This window comes from Crotalus tigris, unplaced genomic scaffold (assembly GCF_016545835.1).
Source record: "Crotalus tigris isolate CLP2741 ecotype Arizona unplaced genomic scaffold, ASM1654583v1 scf7180000024396.1518868, whole genome shotgun sequence".
Taxonomy (NCBI): domain Eukaryota; kingdom Metazoa; phylum Chordata; class Lepidosauria; order Squamata; family Viperidae; genus Crotalus; species Crotalus tigris.
The window spans coordinates 959,109-986,080 of NW_024100564.1; the positions used below are offsets into that span (position 1 = coordinate 959,109).

The 26,972-nt window shown below is 36.2% G+C and overlaps 1 protein-coding gene across 6 annotated transcripts in view; it reads right to left on the reverse strand.

Annotated features, from left to right (window-relative positions):
* NAV1 (neuron navigator 1) overlaps positions 1-26,972 on the reverse strand; it is a 249,828-nt gene that overhangs the window by 194,140 nt on the left and 28,716 nt on the right. For 3 of the 6 annotated variants that reach the window (XM_039329352.1, XM_039329355.1, XM_039329350.1), the window contains exons 3-5: positions 26,488-26,580; positions 11,312-12,173; positions 10,242-10,348 (exon numbers count right to left, since the gene is read on the reverse strand). In XM_039329352.1, the coding sequence (XP_039185286.1) occupies positions 10,242-10,348; positions 11,312-12,144 (940 nt within the window). In that variant the 5' untranslated portion in view covers positions 12,145-12,173; positions 26,488-26,580. The remainder of the gene's footprint in view (positions 1-10,241; positions 10,349-11,311; positions 12,174-26,487; positions 26,581-26,972) is intronic. The other 3 variants (XM_039329353.1, XM_039329354.1, XM_039329351.1) reach the window with 1 other exon arrangement.

The following is a 26,972-nucleotide window of genomic DNA, read 5'->3' on the forward strand; positions in this document are numbered from 1 at the left end:
TTTCACCTGAGGAATTCAATATATATACACAAAACTGAAGACCAATTGAAGGTAAGACTTGATACAACCAGTACACTATATTTGATGCAGCCTTAAGCCTCTAAGAATTCTGGGAGTTGAAATCCACTTATTTTAAACTTGCCAGGGATGAGAAACACCGCTTTAAGGTGCCAAGGTCTTTGATGCCCAAAGTAATTCAGCTATAGGGAAAGGGCTGGAGTTGTGTTAATCTTGTTTTCTTGCCCATTTCTGAGCTTTTCCCCCTTCTTGTAACCTTGTAATGTGAAGAAGTTAGCAATGTCTAAACACTTTTGAGAATCTAAAAGCTGATTCTAAAAGTATACCCGTGCTGAACACAGATATTATGTATGTTTGGTTTATAGAGTCTAGATGGAAAAGAACAAGCCATGCAGAATTCCATATCATTTGCAAAAAAAATACAGTCAATTTTAAATGCTTGGCAAGGGAACTACATTACCACCACTGGACAAGGAATCAGCTGCCCCAATCCTTGCCAAGTTCTTTCCACCGTCACAAATGAAGGGAGAGGCACATACAGTATCTCATACTTCTCCCTCCAGCAGCTGAAGCAATGAAGACTGGGAACTAGTTCCCATACCAAATCAGTATTCCATCCATCCTTCAAGCTTGGTCATGCTAGATAATATTTCATCCACAGGGCCAAGCAGAGCCTATTGTTTAACCAATTGCTATAATTTCCAGCCAGAGTAAATTAAACAGCAGGAACTTGTGGATAGGCTGCAATAGAGACGTGGCACTGAACCCCAGATTTCTATTCTCCCAGGAAGGTTACAGTCCAGGACAGCTGTTCCCAGCTGGGCCTAGGCTCATAGGGATCATATGTCCACATGAAAGTGGAAAAGATGAACTCAACACAGTACTCTCACACTGATCACATTGTTTTGCAATGGGAGATTCAGATTTTTTTTCCTTTCAGAGCAGTCTCTCATTTTTAAGAGCACAGGGGACTTATTCCTTGAAGGACAAATGCAAGAAAATGATACAGTTGATGTTTGAATAGATCAATTTTCTCAATGTGTTAGGAATGGCCTATTTTGCCTGTGGCAAAAGGGGATCTGCGTTACTGGGATAACTCATTCTCTATTAAATTTGAATTGATTTTCAATCCTCTTATCAGATGACTCTTGTCCAAAATTATTACTATCTCTGCCCTGGGAAACCTCATAATTCACTCCCTTCCAAGTCAAATTTATCTAAGCAACTCCAACTACAGTCAATAATAGAGTGCTTTGTTGCTAAAGCCTGGCAGAAATTCAGAAAGTAGATGGAAAGACAATCAGCAGTTTCCAAAAGAAATTAATAATAAGTAACAGCAAAATCTTGAGAGTAAAACAAGCGAACATCCCATTTTTGAATAGGTATAAGCCCTATTCTGCAAAACTTTCTACCACAATTATAATCATGCCAATAGAAAGACTTGGGTTATGTGCACCAAAAACATCCTCTTTGCATAGTCCCATCACTGCTTTTAAGTGATAGCCTGGTTAGACACAATGTGCAGCATTCTAAATCACATGGATAGTCTATGCATAGGTTCCTCCCTCAAAAGCTATTCCCCTCCAGTTTATGGAAGCTAGTGGCAGAGGCACAATGGCAAGTTTTATGGAAGATTCCTCTTTCTGCTTTTTTCAACTCTTGTTAATACATGTTGGTTGCTAAGCACCCAAATTTTGATCATGTGACCACGAGAATGCTGCAACCATCATAAGTGCAAGCACCAGTCCTAAGCACCATCATATAACTTAGTTATGAATGGGTGTAAGCCAAGGACAACCTGTAACTCTTCACAATGCTTAGTATCTGCAAAATAGAGTCATAAATCAAATCATTTCTGCATTTTACATGGAACTTAATCAGGAGTTCTCACACAGCTTACAAAACTATCTAGAATAAATCTATATTCTATGGCTTAGTTTATGTGAAACAATAAAAAGGAAAATTCATCAATTCTTCTTTACAATTATCTACAGCCTCTTGGTCCAGTAAGCAACTTCATTACTTTCCATGTTTTCACAACCTATTTTTACTCAATTTTTGTCTTTGTGATTCATGTATCATGTATCGTATTTCTACACATCTTCTCAATTGTGCATTGGCTGCTTGACTTCTGAGGGAGATGGAGCACAAGTTATACCACATTCAGGCACACAATAGAACAATCCCTGAGATGCTTTGAAGAAAGTAAACTTCTTTCTTTTTTACCAGAATGATCAAATTAAAGTTGCTCAAACAGCATATTCAAAGAATGTTTTTGAAAAAAATCCACATGGTGCTAACTAAAAGTTTTTTCAAAACATTCTAATGGTGTTATATGAGGATACTTAAGTCTGACAGCAATGAGGAAAGAACGAATAATCCTCAGTGCAATAGATATGCATACTAAATCCCAGGTACATCCCTAAGATGAACCAATAGGTGACCTTCCACAACATGCTTGGTAAACCTGGTTTTCTGAGACTAAGATAAAAGCTGAATATTGAATTTCAGAAGTCCAGTGTGGTGTAGTGGCTAAGGTTCAGGCTAGAAACCAAGAGACCCTGGTCCCACTTTAGGCATGAACCCAACAGAGTGACTTTGAACTCTTTCTCAGCCTAGGAAGGAAGCAACGAAAAACCACTTCTGCAAAAAAAAAAAAAAAATCCTGCAGGGACTTGTCCAGGCAGTCAGCAGAATTCAACACTGACCTGAAGGCACAAAAACAACAAAATATTGAACCACACACTATGCACCCTCAGTTTAGCATAGTCTAAAAGACTGTTTATCTCAGTCATATAGAAGCAGCCAGTAGGGTGTGTAATCATCAATGATAGTGATAACAGCTAGCAATACTCATCCATGAGGATGAGTACAGGTAGCAGCATAAATTGGCTAGGATTGAGGATGGTTAAGACAGCAATGAAATGTACTTAGCAATAAGAAATACTTAGCAACAATCCCCAGCAATTAATGTAAGGCTGTATTTGAAGTTGAAGTCCAGTGACCCTCCTGTGCAAGTGGTAGGTGTCATGGCAACAGCCAGTATCAGCCTGTCAAGGACTGCTGGAACTGATTTTGCTCACACAGCAGTCTTTCTTTCTGATTATTCTTAAAGCACATTTTATTTTCAAGGAAGAGTTGCTGAGCCATATACACATTCATAAATTCTCATTATATTGCATTTATTCTTCTGTTACAATGTGTGATTCTCTGCTATCAAGAAGAAAGAGAAAATGGTATTTATTCCCAAGTGAGTAGGTTTAACATCAGAATTATCTGTTTCTCTTCCATTTATACCTGATTTTTCTATAAAACATTAGAGGCATCTAGAAATCAATCCATACACCATGAAATCAAGAAAGACCACAAAATTGTGAAGATTGCCTCACTTGCCTTTTTCTTTTCCACCTGGAAGCCCACATAAAAAAGCAGAAGAAAACAATAGACAAGAAAGGATGAGACGTAACTAAACCACCTTCCCAAAAGGTCAGGAGATTTTGAGCAATGCTTTCTTGTACAGTGCACAAAAGTCATCACTTATGGAAGCCATTGCCTGCCCCTTTGTTCACCTCTACCCATCTCATGTTATTAGGCATATTGCAGTCACACCCCCTCCTTCTCGACAATGATTGTGTTCTCCCTTCCTCTGCCCTCACCCTCATGATATGAACCATCATCTCAGAATTGACTATGGACCTCCCATCTGTCAAAGCAGTCAGGTTACAAGTAACATTAGATAAACGTCTGACAATCCATCTGCCTATGTGCATCTGAACACACACCATCCTTCTTTACTGAGAAAGACTGTTTGGTCCTGGAAATTTCCTCTCTGTACTATCACAGACTCTCACTACCTATGAATAATGGCCCTTCCACATCTTATTTTGGAGGCATCTAGTGCATTCCCAAACCATGGCACTAAAATTATCAGTTATCAGTTGCATGATTTGCTCACTTGCAAAATTTGTGTGTTAAGATTTAATACATCTATTTTGTGCTTTAACTCTTCAACCCAAAAAATATTCTCTGCAAAAGAACAGCCGGGACTTTTTCAGAACAGTGACAGCTTCACTGGCAATAACCTCAGGAGACTTGTAGAGGTCAAAAGCATGGTTAAAAAATTAAAAATGTGCCCCAGGACATAAAACTTGCACACCACTGCTGTCAAACCATAAAGGACTTATCTAGTAATGAATACTATTCCAATAAATCACTAAGTCCATTGAAATAAAGGCAGTTGCATGTGCTGATCCTGTTTCTTTCTTAACCTTTTGATGTATCCAGTCTGGTAGAGAATATTGTTTCCTTTTCCATTTTGTCCTCCCCCATTTACATCAGTGCAGCTATCACAAGAAAGGAAGAATCTTTGAAATACTGTTAATTACCAACAGAAAAATCATTTTTGTGCAGAAAGTTTCTTCTACATTTTTAGCAGTTCTTAATTGATTTAATGGTATTAAAATGTTATCACAGTAGAAGAGAACTTTGATGAAACCCTCATAGATGGAATGTGGTGTTCTTGTATGTAATTAGTAAAGAATGACCAAGCAGTCATCTTTCATTATACAATTATCTCACTGAAAGTCATGTCCTGTTTTTCATTGAACAGTCATCTCTCCAGCAATCTATAACCCCCAAGGACTTTCTCATTTCAGTTTAACTCTAAGGCAGATATCGTAACAGAAGTCCTCTTAGTGAGAATTTTCAGATTAAGAAATCTGTACAGCCATCAGGGAGAGGAAAAGAGGTGTAACAGAAAATACCAGCACCAGTTGTAGCACTATCTGTCACCTTCAATTTAAAAACTAGAGCGAAAAAAATGAAAGAAATTCAGAAAAGCAGAAGTTTCTTTCACAAGTGAGGAAAACTTGAGAAAATACCAAGCAGATTTCAGCATTGGTTGTATTCACACAACACACTAAGCCGTCAACTAGACATAGAAAAAATGAATTACTCCAGATATTACTGAAATACAACTCCTATAGAAGAGAGAACTTTAGAAAAGTTGAGGACTTTAAAAACTCTTTAGAACTTTAGAAAACATGTTCAATAGTAGAGAATGCTTCATCATAATTCAGCAATAATTGGAGAGCTACACATTGTTTATTTCTCCAGTACATTATAGCTTATAAATTTTAAAGGCTGGGCTCATATAATACACTTAACCAAAATGAATAAATTCTATTGGATCTTAGTGTGTTGTTGAACTATAGAGGTTAATTGGCCCTCTTCACATAACACATTAAGTGTTGCTAAATTAACCCATTTTAAATATTTGCTCAATAGATTGACCTGATTTCACACTTTAGATTACACCACAACAATTAAACCTATGAAGATATGCCAATTAAAAGTAAGTAGATGTGAAAAGTTTATTTTACTTAAGTTTAATTAAGCTACCTATATTTGTACCACTTTATTTTAGCTATTTTCAGTTTGGTTGAGAGAGGCTGATTTGCAATTAGGACAAAAATTTCTTGCCAAGTTTAGCTTATTATGGATTTAGGGTGACCTGAATGACCTTCCCTCCCAATGACGTTTTCTACAAAGCAATCCAAAATTTAATAGAAAACTGTTCCCTGTTTATTCCAAACAAAGTAATTTGGTGAGATCTTACAGTCCTAAAGTCCTATTCTTCAGAATTTTGCTGAATTTCAGTTCTCAGCATCTTTGATTTAGATCCAGTGGCTGCAGATTTGGGGTTGGGGGGGGGGAGAGGAGGAGGCAGGAATCAATTAGTGAAACCATAAACATAAACAATAATATGATTTCAATTTTTGTCATAAGGTTTGGGGTGTTGAAGGTTTATTCATTTTCAAATTATGTTAAACTTAATAATTAGAACCCTCTGGCAGTGGAACTGATTACCCAAAGAAAAGATTGGTTCTTTTTCATCAGATGTATTCAAGCCCTTTGCCTTAATATAAATTAGGTTGGTTTTGAGGACTTCCCAATTGGAAATCCTAAACCAGAATATTCACTTCCAATTTTGTGATGCTGTTTTAAGGTATAAAACATACGCTTTCCTTAAAGGTGAACTTGACACTTTTTCTGGATGCATTCATGAAGTTTACAGCATTATGGAAGTGACCTGCCATTCCCTTCTTTTGGAATATTTTTCAACTTCTCAATGGGGATTTGAATACCATCGGGTGCTCCCACCCTAAGACATTTTAAGGTAGATTTTTCATGTATTTCCTGCTTCAGGATGACAAGAAACTAAGTACTGTAGCACAGTAATTTCTTTAATGCTGATACAAGAAGCTCTGAAGACTACAAGAAAAATCACAAAGTGGATTGGATGCAGTTTAGTGATTACATGAATACACGAGTAACTTCCTTTCATGGTGCAGAAGCCTTGGTGGTGCAGAGGTGAGAATGCAGTATTGCAGGCTAACTCACTGCTCACTGCTCACTGCCAGGAATTCGATCCTGACTGTGCTGCCCCATTCCCCCCCCCCCACACACACAAGCATGTACGGCAAGAGTTCTACAGGTGATTATTCAATACTCCCCCAAACAGGTCCTCAGAAAGCACTCCCATTGCATAGGTCTGGCAATGGAAGGATGGAAAGCTGAGTCAACCTTGAGCCGGTGAGGATCACACTCCTGGCAATGAGATGAATTAGCCTGCAATACTGCATTCTAATCGCTGCACCACTATGGCTCCTCAACCATTATAATGGATTGGGTATTTTTATTTACAATAGTACATTTAAAATTTTCATTCCTCTATGTGCGTATCTGCACTTTAATGTCATGATATAGAAACACCAAGAGAAATAAACCAAATAGGGAAACACATTGATAAATATAGATATCATATACTGTAAACATATAAAGGCATTTATACAAGATCCTACATTTCAATTTATCAAGAGAGCGATGAGCACAAGTTTCTGCTTTGTGCCTAAGGCAGGACTACAACATAATCTCCTGGTTACTAGCCCAATGCCTTAAGCACTACCTCAAACTGGCTCTGAATGGCTCCCCAAATCCGTAATTTGAGTTAAAAAACAAAATATTGATTAGCCTTATTCATTTAAATTCAAGTGTTATATATAAAAGTTAAACATTTTTTCCTATATCCTACTAATAGACCCTGAAATTCAAAGCATTATTTGTTAACATAAAAGGGAATTTTGAAGAATTTTGCTATCTTATTCCATTTTAATGCACAGTATTAATGTCACTGATTAATTAAGATTATTTATAGCACTCAATGTGATTCAGGGCATCTTTAATTTAAAACAGCTTCCATAGACCATAACATTTCTACCCACAGATCAGGTTTTTAACAGTTTAAATTGTATCAGCATATAGCTAGATGTATTTGTTGAAAAATACAGCTGTGTGGAATGTAGAATTGACAGAAAAAGATGCCAGGCATCAATGACTACCCTATGCATTTTTTTCTGATGTGATATAGCACTTTACATTATTATTAGTGATTTAAATGTCCTATGTATACATAAGGTATTTCATACCCATAAATGTAAATGTTGTTCACCATCAGGAATAGAATATAATAGAAGATAATATTTGTAGCTTAAGATTGAATTATGGAGTCCTTGGTGCTCTCTGGTTGTTTTCTGGTAAACATTTCATTACACAACTAGGTAACTCAGTGCACATCTGCAAGAAAACAACTAAACTGAGAGACCATTAAACACTCCACACAACCAGGTTAATTATTCTACTTCAAAAGTTTAGCTAACAATACTGGAACTCAAAAAATCCATTCCTGAATACACGTTATATTCTCCTACCATAGGTAATGGCTTTCTCCAACATACTTGACTTTTTAAAAGGCAGTCAATGTGTGAATCTAATACAGGTAGTCCTTGACTTACAACCACAACTGAGACCAAAATTTATGTTTCTAAGCAAGACAGTTGTTAAGTGAACTTTACCCCATTTTATGACCTTTCTTACCACCATTGTTAAGTGAATTATTGCAGCTCTTAAGTTAGTAACATAGTTGTTAAATGAATTTAGCTTCCCAATTGACTTTGTTTGTCAAAAGGTCACAAAAGATGATCACATGATCCCCAGAACATTGCAACCATCATAAATATGACTCAGTTGTCAAGCATCTGAATTTTGATCCTGTGACCATGGGGGTGCTGCAACAGTCATAAATGTGAAACATGGTCACAAATCATTTTTTTCAGTGCCATTATAATTTCAAACAGTCACTAAATGAATTGTTTTAAGTTAAGGACTACCTATAATATTAAATTACTTGAATAATCTTGGATATAATATTCAAGAATGATTCCTCCACTAAGAAATATCCTCCTCAGTGGATATTTAGAATCAGTTCTTAAAGGATTATTTCACGATTATAACTACATTTACTATGAGAAGGCAAACATATTTCAGTTCCATATATTAAATGAATCACACTTTTTTCTGCTGAATAGCCTAAGGATTCATTCCACATAATTTAAAAAAAATGGAAACTAATTTGCAATGTGATCAGAACATTGTCTCTTTGAAATAAATTTCTCAATTTACCAATAAAATAGGAATAAGAGGTTGTGAGATGGGAAAGGAATATTTTGAGCCATGAGGTAAAAGAGTTAAAGAATCTTTCTTCTCCTCAGTTCTCTACAAGAATGCAAACTCATAGCTGCTTTCAGCTTTAAAAATAAAACATTGGAAGAAGAGAATATACATTGCAGCATTCATGTGTGGTTAAGCCTTCATTTGATTATTAAAATGCTTTCTTACAATTTTGATCATATTTTCAGAATCTGATCTTAAAACACCGGATATAATACTTTTCTGTAAGTGTGCCAAGCACAGTCATAAAAAGGGTATTTGTCAAACATGTTATCACATTTCCAGCTATGCAGAAGTAACCCCACACTGGGTTTAACAGTTGTTTCTCACCCACCCCCCAAAAATACAAATTTTCTCTCATCTAATCTTCTGAAATCTCATTCCCAACTGCACTTTATTTAACTGCTTCCAAGATGCATGACCTATTTTTATTATTATAAAAACAAATAGCAAACAACAACTTTAAACAAGAGGTGATAATCATAAACCTTTTACATTTTTGTATAAAGATTTTCAAAGAGAAATTACAATACAGTAGTATCTGTAACAGTTGATACATCATGATATAAATGTTTGTTTGAATATTAGTCTTACCTGAAACTGAAAAATTGCAATGGGCAAAACATGTATAGGTAGTTCTTGCTTATCAACTCTGTTGTTTAGTGGCCATTCAAAGTTACAATGATGCAAAAGAATGATTTATGACCAATCCTTGCATTTATGACCACTGGTGATGTGATTGCCTTTTGTGTGCTTTGCAACTTGCTTGCAGCAAGCAGAGTTAATTAGAGAAGGTAGAAGTAAAATCATAAGTCACAGTCATGTGAGGTTTCACTTAATGACTGCAGTGACTTAATGACCAAATGGGAGTGCGGTTATAAACTTCTTGCAGTCATGTGATTTCTGCTTAGTGACTGCTGTGGTTGGTGATGGAGTTGTTGGTCCCAATTGTGATCACTAGGGAAGAACTACCTGTATACACATTCAAGCACTACTGTGCAGAGAGTCCCAAATTGTGAATTCTATTTCTGAAAACACTGAACTTTCTTCTTTCAATCTATGGAACCTATTCTGGTGGGGTGCAATGTAGACTAGCCTCCTTGTGGTGCACCCCGGGCAATGTGACTTTATCACAGCTAAATGATCTACACCTTCTGGCTGTTGGACCTCACAAGGATTTCCCAGCAAGAAGCAGCAGCACGAGTATGCTGTATTCTGTAATGAAATAAATAACCTATTCTGTTTTAGTTGAGCATTTTAAGCTCAGTTCAGGAAGTTTCAGTGTCAATCTTCTAACCTGGTCAAGGCTAATCATTCAGCTACCTTAATGGTTATAATAGACATCATCATACTGGACTTCAGAATATACTGTATAATCAATAGTTGGCAGGTGTGAGGTCTCTTCCTTTGCACCCAAAGCCCAAATTCAAAGCTGAAGGAAGAACAATATTGGACAATGGAAAATGACCATTAGAAATTAATCCGTTCACAAATACCAGTGCCCAAGAAGAACCATGCATGTGGTTATTACTTTAAGAGGGGTAGTTACTTCCTACCCGCAGTGCTCCAAAGAAGATCCACTTTCTTTCACGTGCGTTTACCATGGATTCTGAGCCAATGGCCCCACTAAAGAGAGATCCCATCTTTCTACTTACTCATGCCTCTCAGGGTGAGCTCAGGCCCTTCAGGAGGGCTGGGCTGCTGCACATCACATGTCTCTTCCTTCTGAGGAAGGCTGCTCTTCTCTTTCTCACCCTGCCACCTGGTAGGCAGAAAAAGCACAACCAATCAATTTCTCTTCGTATCCATAATATATCAGGGCTGTGCAAATATTTAATTTGCAAACAGTCTGAAGGTGATTCACTGAGTCATGAAATCAAATTTTCAAACTGAAGTAATGATTTATTTCAAATCAAAATAGACACCTCTTAATTCAATTCAGACCAATTTGCATATATATCTCCAACTATCTTAACACAATGCACAAAAGGGCTATAATTATTAAACCATAGTTCTGTCTCTTGCCCGGCACCTTTATAAAGAAAAGACCAGGTTCTTCTAGGAGGAACCAATTTTTTTGATCTAAGGTGCCAAGTCACATGATCCAAACTCACATATCACATATAATGAGTGCAGTACATATTTTAATTGAATGAACTAGCACTGGCATATGACTGCTCTTGGCATATGTCAGAGCAATTCTGAAATTGTTATGATGCATATATATCTCCATGAGCATATAATCTAATATGCCATTAGGATGCCATAGCAAGCTATCTACTGCGGTCAGGCAGTAATGCTATCTGAGAACCTGGAGAAGCAATACAATAAATAATTTTACTACAAGCACTTGTCTGTATAGATCTATTCAAATCAAATTCTTAACAAGTCTCACTGTGTTAATGAATTTGGCTCTAAGTGATAGCTTGTTTTTAGTGCTAGAGTCTAAAAATGGAGTTGTTCTTCTCCACCTTGGCTCATATATTTTTTTTTTGTATCAGTCAAATGCTAAACTTTTTCAAGAAAACTAGGGCTAAAAGGATGATATATTTCCTATGATGCATCTTATTTAATAATATTTGGATAATGGAAAGCAGAACTAGATATTTTTTTCTATTCACCTTTACATAGAAAACCATAAAGGCAGGATAAAAATCCAATAAATAAATAAGAAGATACATCCTAAGAAAGAAGTATCTAGGAATACATACCCAGTGACACTTACCGATAATGAAAAGGGGCAACGGTGGCCATAATGGGATGGTTGTGCTGTGGCAGAGAAGAAAAACTGATGGGTGCTGTATGTAACACAGGTCCCTTATTAAGGCTGCTTGTATCCAGTGAGATTGTTTGAGGATTATCTTCTTGCTTAGATGTTCCATTTTCCTTCCAGTTGGATTCTGAGGCTGATGGACCTTTTGCTGGACAGCTCTGAGGCCTCTTTGTGGCAGATCCATCTGAAGGCTTGGACATTAATGTCTCATTATACAGATTGAGATATGAAGGGCTCTTCCCTGGAAGATGAGCGGTCTTTGCAGGTTCAGCAATTGTGCTGGGTTTTCCAAGGACTTTCACAGCAACAAGACTGCTATTACTTTCACCTTGTTTAGAGATGTTCTTTACTTTCTCGTTTGTCTGAATAACAGCTTTCTTCACAATCTTGGTGGTTCTGGAATTGGCCTTTGGTAAGCTCCAGGGGTTAGTGTAGCCAGACACCAAACCTGAACCAAGGCTAGAATCCATCTCCTCTGTCTCACCATGGCTCCCAGGTATGTCTGTTTTCTCTGGTCTAGGGTTTGCAGCAGCTGCAGCCTTAACCGCAAGCTTCTGTTTCGATCCTTTAGGAGCTCCACAGGTTGAGCTTGCCTGTGCCTTCCCTGTCCTGGGAGATGATATTCTTGGTGAGGAAAATGCTCCCACACAGTTCTGTTTAGGGGGCAGTTTAGGAGATGCTGCCAAAGTATGTATCTTGCTGTGAGATGCAGCTCTGGGAATAGGTATAGAGGAGGCATAATGGCTGCGTCCAGCTGCATTCACATTGGCTGTTCCATTCATCATCAGCAAAACTTGTACAGAGGAAAATCAATCTGAGAAAACATAAATCAGAGCATATTAAGTCTGGCGCGTCAAAGTCAAACCTGTTCAGCACAAGGATGTGTATGTCTGCAAGTGAAAATCTTTCCATCCTTTTTAAATTTAGTTTTAATTTTACATTTCCATATTACTTACCATTAAGACAAAAGATTGCTAGCTGCATAACACTGAAATTGCTATTTTCTGTCTACATAATACTGAAATCAAGCTCACCATCATACATAAAGACAATAAAAATAGTTTTTAGAGTGTGCTAAATTTAAACAATATTAAGGTGAGAATAGTCTTTGAAAAAAGCTTTTCGGTAAAAGATAAATTACTAATAAATATTTGAATTTGAATAATTTCAATAAACAAAGGTCATTTAAATCAAATCAAGTATGGTGTATTGATTTCCTTCAAACTGTCAGTTCAACTATTCTTCAATTTTATAAAAATATCAAGCTTTTCCTGACTTTTATACAGTCCCTCAAATTAATGTAATAGATTTACTCCAATCTGGTTTGCTGAAAAACAGCTCAAACGTAATTACTATGTCATTTAGCATGATAGATAGAAGGTAAAAGAAACTAACACTTCTCTCTGCAACTATTGGTAAACTGCTCCAGTGGTTTATAAGCTGAACTGAATTATGTAAAGAAGTAATATTCCATTTGGGTAACAGCATACTAAATCTGGTTTCTTTATGATCATACTAAATTAATATAAGGGAATCAGTTCTTGAAAATAGTAAGACCATTACTACGTGTAGATAATTTACAATTAGATTCATAGTCTAACACATGTGGAGACTTAATAATTCAAGTCCTAACCAAGGACCTATGAATTATTAAGGAATTATTATCTGTTCACAACAACGTGAAATCATAGCTGCCAATTCTTTAGCTAGTGTGGGCCTTCATTTGCATCAAGTTCTCCCCAAGAACCTAAATGTTGTAATATATTGGTATAATATATGCATGGATCCACACAGTGTGGCCTGTGCAATGACAGATAGAAAATTTGTCAATGTGCAGATTTTATAGGTGCTGTACAAGATATTTTGATATGGCACCCACTGTGCTGATAACCACCGGGACCCCTATGGTAAATTTATGCCCTCATCTCTCAGTTTCAATTTTCAGATCTTGATACTTGTGGTCTTCTCCTATTCTACTATCTCCTGGTGTTTCCATACCATTTATGCACATCTTCCTCTTTTCAATCAGTTACAAAATTGATAGGTTCAGTAATGGTTATAATCAATATGCAGGACTGATTCATATGTTGTAGTCATGCACTATGGCAGTTCTCATTCAAGCAGAAGATATTGTACATGAGTACATGCATTTTAAAAAGTAAGAATTGGACAAAGGAAATGGATATTGCATACGTTTATAATAGCCCGCAAAAGATTCTGCTACAAAGTTTGAAGGATGCCTATTCTCCATTAATTATGTAATGGTCTGATTCTTTTTATCTCTTTCTATATTCTAAAGTATTTTAACCAGCAATTTACCATTGGAAGTCCTGATTAGAGAACCATTTATAAATTTGGACAATATACACTAGCTTATCTTTAATTTCCCATGTTTTTCTTTTTGTTGTGTAAACTTGTTCCACTATTTAAAATTTAATTATATAATACAATATTAATACACACTCTATCAGTATATAATAGTTGTAAGTTTTGGCAGCTTCTTTTTTCTTTCATTAAAAAAAAGAGAGAACTAGAGTTTCTCTGTTGCTGTTGTTCGGCTTAAATGCCTGGCCAGCAGTGATTAACAGGCTCGAATCTGCACATAATTTGATTTGTTTCCCAGCTGTTTTTGAATTAGCAAAGGACCATAAAAGTCTTATCATTCTTTAAAAGAAAAATAACTGCAAATGTACTGTTGTCAAATTTGCAACAGGGAAGGAAAATATGTTGTCCCCAAATAATAGAAGTGCCAGAAAGAAAGATTTTAGTCTTAAGGTACAAAAGAATTTGGCAAACATACTCAGAATGTGAGAGTTTTACATTCTACATACGGGAAGGAACTACTTTCAAACTAAAGGAAGGAAATAAGATTATTTATAACATGTTTTGGGAACACTAATGGGAGGGAGGAGATAAACTGTGTTTCTGAGTGGCATCACTAATAAGGAGATGTTCTGAATGTTATGGAAAACAAATACATTACAACTATTTGTTTTATAGACCACTTTTTTCCAATTTGATCTCAAGGCAAAATACACAATGCTTCCTTCTCCCATTTTCTCCTTGATAAAAACCATGTGAGGGGGGTTGGGCTGAGAGAGAATGAGTGGCTCCAAATCACTCAGAGCTTCCCAAAATGCAACTGAATCTCCATCTTCCTGACCTTACAGAATTAGGATTCTGTTCAAGATTCTGTTGGACACATGCTTATATTTTATGAATCCCACATGATTATTCAAGACTTGTTTTATACAATGTTATTATTATATGTTGGTGCTTTACATTATATATAAAGAAACAGATTCTTGCATCAAGGAGTTTACACTCTAGAGCTACTTCATAATGTTAACACTGACAGTGTTTATACATTTTACAATTGATATGAAACACAGCAGTCAAAATGTACTAAGATTTCAATTACTAGCTGTTACCCAATAGATAGAAGTGCACTGACTTCTCCACTATTTCCAATAATATAATATTTTGACAATTTTTACAACTCTGGATAGAACAAAAAAGATGCTTATCAAATTTGAAGATGCTATCAAGTTAGTAGGATTGATTTACACCTCAAAGGACAAAACTCCTAATTCAATTATCTTGATCAGATCAAAAGGCTGATATACACAATGAGAAATATTAGGTCTAGCATACAGTATGTGGGAAAACAGGGGCAAAATTATGGAAGTTTGGATAATAGCAGTATATGCCCCAAAATTCTAGGATCCTTAGTAGTCTTATCACTTGAATATGAACAAGCAATATAGAGCTTCAGCAAAGATATATGCAATCTTAGGCTGCATTAACAAAATAATGGAATTTATAGTATATGATTTAAAAAGATGCTTTAGTAGAGCATGAAGCACTGTATTCCAATGGCAGCAGGTATATCAGTATGTATATTTTATTTATTATTTTATAATTAACACTCCTATGCCATTTTATTCCAACCAACTTACAGCTAGAGCATTGTGCCCAGTTTTGAAAATCATACAGTACTTTTACAAGGGACAAAGAGCAGATTCAAAAAAGAACTATCAGAGTGGTACGTTATCGGGAAACCTACGTCCAATATGGAACAATTAAAAGAGTTGTTACACCTAATCTGCAAAAGAGAAATGTGAGAAAAGATATAGCAGCAGAGGACAGGGTAATCTTGTTCTCCATTAAAACTGTAATCAGGACAAGAAGCAAGAGGTCAACATTAGTAAATAATTCAGAGTGAATATTAGAATTTCAGAGAGTAAAGCAGGTGAGCAGCAGAATAATCTCTCTGAATCCACTAACTAGAATTTTTCAAATGGAGAATGGATTAGATTTTACATTAAGAACAGGAAAAAATATCAACTGTCCAGAAATCCAACACCATATTCAGTAAATAATTATTAGCAGAAGCATCATACTTTCAGTGCAGCTAGATATTTTATTTTACTTGAGTTAGAGAATTTAAAGGGCCTAATGCTGGGAAAGATTGAGGGCAATAGAAGAAGGGGATGACATAGAATGAGATGGCTGGCTGGAGTCACTGAAGCAGTAGGTGTGAACTTAAATGGACTCCAGAAGATGGTAGAGGACAGGAAGACCTGGAGGAACATTGTCCATGGGGTCGCAATGGGTCGGACATGACTTCGCAATTAAAAACAACAGAGAATTTAAGCTTCCACTAGGGACTTGTTTTTGTTTTGTTGTATTTTGTTGTGTTGTGTTGATTAACATGGCTGCCCTCTGGAATATCTGTCCTGCCACTCATTTTAGTCAAACTTTCTGTATTTCTGATAACTGATAAATGACTGGAGGAACAGTAGATTCACCTCACACTTAACCTATATAACTATCACTCCTCATATGTTGCAATTCTGTACGTGCAGAAATGCAAAATTCAAGTTGTATTTCTCACCAGATGTTTGCTGACTAAAACATCCTTCTTTCATACACAAGATCCTGTATTGCCTGCCAAACTGTTACTCTGGAACTGGAAGGCAGACTCACCAAAACTGTGCTTATTTATGTCACTAAGATTTAAACATTTCTGGTAATCAAACCCTCTCCACCCTATTAAACTTCTCAGAATATAAGGAATTTATCAATGGCTCCCTAACAACCAAACTATACTGAAGAGAATAAAAGAAAGAGAACTATTTTCTACATTGATCTTAATTTTCCCTTATCACTATTTCAGACTATTCCTCCAGCTGCTATCTTCGCTCTCAGCTGGCTCCATCTGGAAGGGCAGGAAAGAGCGTTAATTCCTTAGAGGAAGTTTGCTCTGGATTTTATTTTAATGTTTTTTCCCCATGATACTTCAAGGACACTATTCTCAGTAGCTCATTTCCATGGGAAGTTGGCACCACCTTGGAAGAACAGTTCTGGAGTAGATACATATTACAGAAGCTAGTTTTCTCAAATGTCAACATTTGTATCTTCTCCAAAACCAAGAGAAATTGTTATGTCTTGATAGTTCAGGGTAAAGTATTTATTTATTATTTAAATTTATATGGTAACCCATCTCAAATCCATGACTCAGACTAGCACTGAAAATGTTATCAAGTTGGATAATGAAATGTCTGTAGAAAAACAACCAAGTTCAATGAACACCAAGGACTCCACAGTTCAATCCTGAGCTACATATATTCTCTAATACTGGTACAACAAATTAACAAAAACACTGAACCAGCTTTGCCATGCATCCAGATTCCCAAGCAAGCCTGATAACAAAGCCACATCCTTGTCTACTAGTCCTGAGGGATTGTGTTCCAAAGGACTGGTGCCATTTTCAGACTTGGAGAAAAGTTACTTCAGAAGGTTTTGTTTGATTGGGGCTTACCAAGTCAGCATCCCAATTCCCACAGAAATAACAATATATTAGCTAATACTCTATGAAACATTGATTATAGTACCAAAATTCTTGATATTTTGAAATTCGTGGTATCTGAAGCAGAACATCCAGATTCAGTCATAGTTTTGTTCCATATAGCATCAACCTTGTTAACGATGTATTCAAAATGGACAGTGATTAATATTTATATGTGTTTTTGTGTGTGTGTGTGTGTGTGTGTGTGTGTGTGTGTGTGTGTGCAATGGTGGGATTCAAATATGTGAACAACCGGTTCTCTCTCTGCTTTCAAAAGTCCATTCAGGGCCTAGGCAACAAAAAATTAGTTACTGGTTCTGCCGAAGTGGTGCGAACCAGCTGAATCCCACCACTGTGTGTGTGTGTGTGTGTGTGTGTGTGTGTGTATGTGTGTGTGTGTATGTGTATGTATGTATATATGTATGTATATGAATAGATACATACTTTCTTTTAAGAGCAGGCAACAGAATTTCATTTTTAACGTGGCCCAGTTTGCTCACAATAAAAAATGACAATAAAGGTTAACTTATCTTACCTTACCTTACTTTACTTTACCTTACCTTATCAAAATAACAGACTTCAACTGATTTGTTTGTTTAATCTAGCTCTGTAATGAACACCATTTTATACTCCAAACTTTATACTGAGTTCTTCCTCAGTAAAATATTGGATATCATTTCATGTGATAGGTCCATTATCTGGCATTATATATTCAAATGCTTTTTCTTGTCTATTCATGTGGGTTTTCTTGATAAAATACAGGATTTTTTTAATGTTAACTTTCTCCCACATAATATGAAATAATGCCTTTGCTGTGGCCATAAAAGTAATCATCCACCTCCAGCATCTTCCTGTATCACCGATGCCCAAAAGAGGGTCCCATGTGTTTTAACTGGGCAGTTGGGATGACCTCCAATCATAGGGTGTACCGGTTGGATATCTATATTCTTGGCGTGCATTGCCAGTGCATTCCCTTGTTCATCTCACTTAATAAGACCCCAGCCACAATAAAACAGCATAGTAGGACTTAAGATGGATATAAACACATAGAAGAATGTCTTCTAAGAGTCTAAGAATTCCCTCATTTTTCCCTTTCTCCAAAAAAGATGCCAAATGGCGCCACTTACCACTCTTTCCCTGAAATGGACTTTCTCTGCACCCAATTTTTGACATCTCTTCTTGCTGTTTAATATTCATTTTTCTCTTTATCTCCATTTATTTCCATGCTTTGTATGGCAATGGAGCAATTGTGCCCTTAGATGAAATAGAATAATTTTTGAGAAAAATCTATAAATTGCTATTATGATGGTTGGCTGTGAAGGGGTTTCAAGCTCGACATGCCAGCCTTGATGCTTATTTTTTACCCCACTCCCTATCCAGAGGTCTTAATCTTGAAAGAGCAGTATCACAACATGAAGGAAGAGCAAATCTCTAGAGCAATGTTGATGCTAACAACAAATGGCATTGGGTAACATTCTGTCCAAAGCAACAGCAAGCCTAAGCTTGTTACGTACCTTCCCCCATCAATCTACTGAAAAAGAGCCAGCAAGAGACATGCATAAGTACTTTTTATAGTGCAACTATTTTTATAAAGTGTTGTGAAAAGAGGTGATGATTAATTTATTTGTTGGTTATGTTAACCCCATTGCCTCCCCTTCTGTGTATCACTGAATGCTCTATGCTGGAGTTTACAAACATTGAAAGTAATCTCATATATTAAAGTGCCATTATTTTAAATAAGCAGATAACAAATAGGGGTTCTGTATGGACCAGACAAATGTGTTTTTTTTTAATCCAAATATTTCGATCTCTTTGGAGCACAAATAGCTAAGACTTACTATGATTTTTCCACAGAAAAAAAGTGTGAAATGAGATCCAAATTGAGAATGTGTAGGATGCAAATGTGGAGATATTTTGAATATTTTAAAGGTAACACACAGCTGTTAAAAAAAATGATAGAAAAGGCAGCAAACAAACAAGGAACGGTGGATACATATTCTGCCTGCAGTCAGTACCTCATCATTTCCAAAGAATTACAAATAACAATAATCAGCACTCTATTTTCTTCTCATCTGGAAAAAGAAACAGAGGGAAGTAGGCAGGCGTAGGCTAAATTCTAAATTCTAATAGAAATTCAGTTATCAGAAAGTGCAAAGAGTGAGCTTTTTCATTTTCAGTCACCTACATTGTAGTAGGTGGTAGTGCTGAAAGAACAGCTCCTGTGGGGTATTTTTAAGACATCATCCCAACAATTAAAGGTGTTTTTAAAAAAACACATTTAAACAATTTGCTGTATGAAATACCTGTTGATATTTCCCAACTTTATCTTTCATAAATTTGAACCTTTTTTATTCCTGTAATGGCTGATGGAGTAATGGGTGTTTCTTAGAATCTGCTTTGCATTAGATAAACAAAGGAAAAAAGGAACTAAAATTATTGATGAAACTGAAATGTAATTTTAAAAAGCTTTCATTTATCATAATAATTTCAATAATGAATCTAAGAAGTTTAAGATAATGGACTGGGACTAGCCCTTGAGCCACTCAATTCTAATAAACTTAGTAAAAAAAAACCCCACAACCTAGACACATAGTACATGAGTAGCTTATTCCTGAAACATTTGCTATCCTTCCAGGCTGTTTGTCACTTCTGTGTCCACAATCACAGGTTCATAAAAATTATTGATTTATGTATAGTAAAATGAATGCAAATGTCCCCTGGAAAGAGAATACATTCCATTCTTAAAAGCTGCTTCTGGTTAAGGGGTTAGTTTGGAAAGCAAGGAAATATGGGACAAAAATCAATTTACATCTTATCTAGGATTTTTAAGAAAAAAAATCAGAGATGAGGAGATGGGAATGAGATGGTTCCTCATGTTCACATTCTCTGGAGCTTAGTGATTTGGAAGCAGAATGAAGCTGCAAAGAATCTTCTTCTGTTCACACAATCCAATCTTTTAATTTTTCCCTATAGCTGCTTTACTAAGCTCCAAATGAGAAAGTGCAATCTTGGCAAACTCAATAGCAGCTGTTCAAGACTTGGTGGATGTGTTGAACTGCAATCCTGTAATTTCCTGTCATCTGGTTGGGAATTATTGCAATTGTGGCTCAACGTCAGGTGAGCAAAAAATGAGTCATATTTCTCAAGTATTCCTATGCTCGACAATCTGTGAGTCTGATCACACCATAATATGGCAGTGTGCTGTACTGAGTTTCCAGCATCTTGGACTAAACTTGGCATATCCATCATTTCATATCTTCACCTCCACTCCTTGATTTGTGGGACAGCTGTGATCTATTTATTTTCATTAACACGGTGCAATTGCTTTCTCTTTTAGTTAATTGGAAGGAGACCAAGTGAGATCAAACCATGGAGCCAATTATCTAGGTCAAGTCTGTATTGAGGAAGGCTTAGCAAATTAGATTTCATTCTCCTAGAAAAGTGTGACCCAGCACTAATAGGGACTCTTGCACAGCAAGTCTTTGCTTTGGTATTCTGCTGAAAATGTCATTCACTAATTGCATGGCCTATATTGCTGGTAGATAGTTCATGGAGATAGAGCAAAACCACAAGGAAGTTTTTTTCAGTATTTTTCATGCAATATTTTGTTTTCAACAATACAAAAATATTTTGAATTAAATTTCTTGCTAAAACTGGAGGGTAGGAGATACAATCTTCACATAATGGAACCTAATCATTTTCACTAGCATAAGAAAGACAAATTAGCACAATATTCAAATTTTACTTTGCAGAAGCTCCATATAAACAGTAGCTATGAACATAGACCAAGGTTTGATCAGACAGGTTAACTGGAAAAATTTAAAGGAAAAAAATGTTTCCAGAATTTCAACCCAAACTGGAGAAAGAGGAACAAATACATTCAAAGAAATTCTCAATTTGCCCATTTTTTTAAAATTTATGAAATTTCAACAAGGCAGTGGATTTCTGCACGCTGCTCTTCATTTCCTTAGTAAGGCTTTAGCACTTGCAGCATTGCTCTGGAGTTATTACTTGACTTTAGATATTTTTACTAAATTAATCTTGATTTTATTTTATGTATTTATTGTACAATCTGCATGTGACATTCAGAAAAACCTCCAGTTCTGTTGTCCCAAGGGGGCTTTTTCCAAAAGTCAACTGGACTTTCTTGAGGTTTTTTCTCTTTGAAAATGTTTCACTTCTCCTCCAAGAAGCTTCTTCAGTTCTAACTGACTGGCGGGGAATGGAAGGGGTTATATTCTTTGCAGTCATCTGGTCAGTAGCACTCTGAGGATTGGTCATTAGTTCTCTGAGATTGAGGCCACTTGTGGGTTTATCTGTATCCTCAGAGTCACCTGAATAAGAGTTTTTTGGATGAGAAGTGAAACATTTTCAAAGAGAAAACAAAGAAAGTCCAGTTGCCTTTTGGAAAAAAACATATTTGAAACAACCATGATCTGACTGATTGAGAATAGACATAGACTTTAGTTCTGTTTTACCACCATCTGGAATGTTGAATTGTCATTTAAAGAAATGCTTCCAATCTACATTTTAGTTCCTTTCTCTTATGTAGACATGGCCAAAGAAAGTTTATCAGATTGAGTCTTTATATTTCTCATCACTCACCAAGAAGCAAACTTCTCATTTATTCAAAGCCAATCTGAAATCTTACACAGATGAGCCCTGGGTTATTCTCAGTCAGTATGATAACCAGGATACAGAAAAAGGAAGGCTGCATCAGGAATCAGACCCACTTTCTGTCACCTCTCACTTCCAGGACTAAGGGAGATCACTATGTTGCATATGGAGACAGGTCTGTGACAATTCGCCACGGCCAACTTGCCATAGACAACTTGTCCTGGGACAACTTGCTGCGGGACAAGAGTTACACTAATATCAAATAGATATTATAGTAGAATAGAATCATTAAAGAAAGGATGCAAAAGGAGGGACAGAATGAAATGTGAATGACAAAAATTAAAACATTTTTATTTATTTTAAATAATTAAATTGAATTGTTAAATTGTCCCATGGCAAGCTGTCCCGTGGTGAGTAGCCTGTGGCAAATTGTCACGCGGTGAGTTGGCTACAGTGAGTTGGCTATGGTGAGTTCTCCCATTCTGTAGGGAGATGGCCTTTCTTAGGATGATTTCTCACTTTCAAGGAATGTTACCCCAAAGCAGTCAAGCAAGAAGGCCATATGAATTATTATTAATAGAGTATTTCAGGGTAACAATATTTATTCTAAGAATATATCTACCGTTAGCCTAATTAGAAAATCCAAGTAGCTAGTGAGACTTTGGGTTAGTCACTCTCAAAGGGTGCACTGCAGGGAAAAGGAGGGGGAGAGAAAGCTATATATGCCATTTTGAGCTCCTGAAAGATAGGTAGAATGTAACTCCAATAAACAAGCAATCTCACCTTTTGTTTAAAAATTAGATTTTTCCTAATGAATTTTTGTTATTAACTTTATTTTCATGTTCTGAACTATCTGTTTAACACACTTTATAACGAACTTAATTCTTACATTTGTCCACCTGATTACTTGAGAAGTAGTGTTTTCCTTTCAATGAGTATTAAAGTTTTCAGATTTTACAAGTATATCTTCCTGGTTTAAATAACAGATAAATGGTTAAGCTTCAGAAACCAGACTTTTTTGGGGGGGAAGCTCCAGTGTAAATAAGTACCAATATTATATAATAAGATAATTTTGTATTGCAATAATTGCAGTAAAAATATAGTCACACCAACTGAGCCGAGGTGGCGCAGCAGTTAGAGTGCAGTACTGCAGGCCATTTTAGCTGACTGCGTTCAGCAGGTCAGCAGTTCAAATCTCACCGGCTCAAGGTTGACTCAGCCTTCCATCCTTCCGAGGTAGGTAAAATGAGGACCCAGATTGTTGGGGGCAATGTAAATATATATATATATATATATATATATATATATATATATATATATATATATATATATATATATATACATTGCTTACTGGTGTACACCGCTTAGAGAGTGCTTGCACTTAAAGCGGTATATAAGTCTCATAAATAAATAAACTGAAACTCACTTTCTTACCTATTTCCAAGACCAACATGTAACATTTGTCCTTCCAACAACCTTACATGCTTGAATAGTAGGAATAGCTCTCCTATTGGCTATTAGACAAGAAAAGAGATGCTTTAATATCAAAGATGATTTGTAGTCTTTAATCAAATCTGAGCTGGTAGCAGCAAAGGGGACATGAAATTTTGAAGGTCAAACTGAACTTTTCCTGAGGCTAAGCCATATATTTTTATGCAATTCTAGAAATGGTTTGTCATTGCTTTTTTCAGGATCCTCCATCCCATTTTCTATTTTAACCAACTTCTCTATATTTCCAGATAGTAAACATCTAGATATTAATCAAAATATTTTTTTTTTACTTTCTGATATTTGCCAAGGGCAAATTTTATTTCCTTTTTTGAGTGTGTTATGTGATGTTTTCTGTCCTCTGAATCCTAAGACAATGCTGTAAGCTCAAAAGGAAGTGGTTTCTTTGCAGCTTTTTGTGGCTGTGCCATGATCAGAACAATCTGCAGGCTGCTAAGTCAGCAATCTTCTTTCTCCATCTCTTCCGTTGTGGGCAGCACTGGGTGTGTGCTGCTTTGGCCCACTTAACTACAGTGCCAATTAAGACCTGGTCTGCTTTCTGGCCTAGCCAAATGGGCAAGTGCCAAGGACTTCAGACTATTTTCCCAAGGGAGACTGCTATCACCACAGCAACCACTAATTCTATGAATGGAGCTAGGACCCATATCCGTTTGCAGCTTGCTATAAATCAGAGAATGTCATAGGCATCTGGAACAAAGGGCAACTGAGGAAACCCAGAAAGGGTATGATAGAGCAGAGGGATGGTGCTTGCAGAGATGTTATGGCAAAGAAAAGAGGCCAGCCTTTCATACTTAAATCTTAAGATATCCCGAACTGTATGCCTAGCTGAATTTTAAGCAGTGGATTTCTGTATCTCATAATACACATTTTCATTTTATAAACATAGAAGATTTAGACATTTAGGTCCCTACTTTTCAGAGATCAATATTGAAAGCTCAGATCCTCGGGCACAAAGTAGAAGACACATATGTTGTAAATAGGTTTTTTTTTTTTTTAAAAAAAAAAAGAAATCTACCCATGCCACCCCCCAAAGCCCAAGAAAATACAGAAGATCCTAGTCATCTCTCTCATGGCTCTACTCAGTAAGTATTGTCAACCCACTCACTGAATCCCAAGTCCTATACAAAAAAGTTGACCCTCGAACCAGAAACATTTCCTACCTTTTCTGCAGTACAATATAATACCACTATGTAGTTTTTCAGCCAGTTTGCATGTCTGGAAATTCTTCCCCCATTTCAGTTAAAAATGCAAACTATAAAAGCATGGCTCAAAAATCAGTTACATTTTTTCACCCTTGGCCCAAATTCTGGCTTTTGTACTGAATTTTATCTTGCTATGATAAGACTTCTTGGAAACTCAAAGCATTCTTCCCCTCTCTCTTGCTTCTCTAAAACTTCACTTGGCCTAATAAACAGATTGTCTTGTATGAATTGTAGATATATATTTTTCTCATGGCCCACATGGCTACCATTGCTTTTTCAAATCCTGAGAAACGTTCATAGAATACAGATCAGGAAAGACCTCTGAAGGTTATCTACATCTGAACTATGGAAAGGATTTATACCAGGTAGGCAACCTTGGCTCTTATATGACTCATGGACTTCAACTCCCAGAATTCCTGAGCCAGCATGGCTCAGCTTGGAAACCTCTTCCTTTCCCCTCAGCATGGCTGGCTCAGGAATTCTGGGAGTTGAAGTCCATGAGTCATAAAAGAGCCAAGGTTGTCTACCCCTGATTTATACCAATGTTCAATCTTAATTCAATGTCAGCAGAGAGAAGTTAAAACAGCCATCCACTACCCACTGCCATCTGGCCATGTTGGTTCCCCCTTACTGCCACACAATCACCAAAACTGGAACCAAGGTGCCAGGTTCATGAGTGGTATCTTAAAGCATTTCATATATACATATACAATTAATACCAACAATATTAAAGGCTGGACATGAGAAGGATTTTTCTGACCATCATTCCTCAATGTTCATCACAGCCCCATCTGCTCACAAGTAATCAAATGTAATCCCGACTGAACCACATAATATATATTCTTTATTTTGTAATGAGAAGAAGCTCACAGATTCCTTTTTCTCCTAATTTAAGAGCACATCCTTTTTCTGAAAGTTGTAAACAATGATGACAAACCAAGGACAGGAAAGTGAGTGAGAGCTCAAAATGAAGAGGATGTTCCTCTCAGTAAAGAAAAGTCGGTTCCAAATTCAAATTAGGGTGATCACATTTATTATATTGGATGTATAAGTTACATTGTATCCTGAACTTCTACTCATAGTATCCCTGGGAATCTACTTAGACTAGGAGTGATTTGGCCAATGGAACTTCATGATGAACCTGTCTTTACACCTGGCTTCCAGTAAAAATAATTTTAAAATACACAGTCAGGTATTAGGAGCAAATAGCATTCATAAAAATCACATACATATAGGACAAAAATGATATATCAAGGCTCAACCTTCCCTTTCATCTCCTAGCACATTAATATTTGTTGCACAGTTGATCCAATCCAGTTCTGATCCCAAACTTGGATAAAGCATTAAGATAGTGGAGTAAGGACCAACGTCCTGATGCCATTTGCTTTGGGTAACAAAATTAGAACTTGGCTTATTCTGGACTTCCAGATTCTGAACCATGTGCACAGAGTGGCTTTTGAATCCCTTCACATCTCTTCTGTCACACCAGCCTGCACGCAACAGGAAATATAAATTACTCAAGAAAAAACTGTTGTTGTGCAACTGGCATAACATGTATTTCATAAACACAGACGTGATCAAGGGAGAAAACAGTTTTTGAAGGAGAAAAAACTTCTAAATTAGTCCTTGCCTAGGCAACAACCCTGATATTGAGTTTTATAAACCACAAACCTCATACTGCCTTCTTGGTATTTCAAGGATGTTTCTTAGTACCAAGATTGTTTACTAAAAATCCACACAAACTGCTGTGAATGATTTTCTTAACAGTTCTTTCATGCACTGTATGAGATGGAGATATTGTTACCGTATGTTAAAAAAAGCCTGCAAATCAATCAGAACGTATTGCATTTCTAATGAGTTTTAGGAAACATCATCACTAATTCAACCCAGTTTTAGACTTGTTAAAAATTAAAGTTTCAATACATTCACTATATACTCAATAAACGTACCTGTCATCTTCCACTTATAACAATCTACTCAGCAGTTGGTTGGCCCCCTAGAAGTTGTTTGTTTTTAATTTCAGTCAAATTCAGGCAGCATATCTAATGTCAGAAACAATGGGAATGGCTGTTTAATAAAGTCTGGAGGCTGTGCATGATTCACGAAGGTGGATATAAAACACAAAAAGAATTAGTTTTACAAAGTCAATCAACTCTATCTTGAACAGAAGAAGAACTGGGCCCTGAACATTAACTATCATTGTACCCTATGCAAGTGCATGGTAGACTAAAAGAAATGTGCTCCTGGTGTTTAAAATTGAAGCTAAAAGATAATGGACACATATGGGAAAAATGAAGATAATAATAATAATAATAATAATGATGATGATGATGATGATGATGATGATGATAATAATAATAATAATAGTAATAATAATAATAATAATAATAATAATAATAATAATAATAATAATAAAAAATTGGAAGGTCATCTA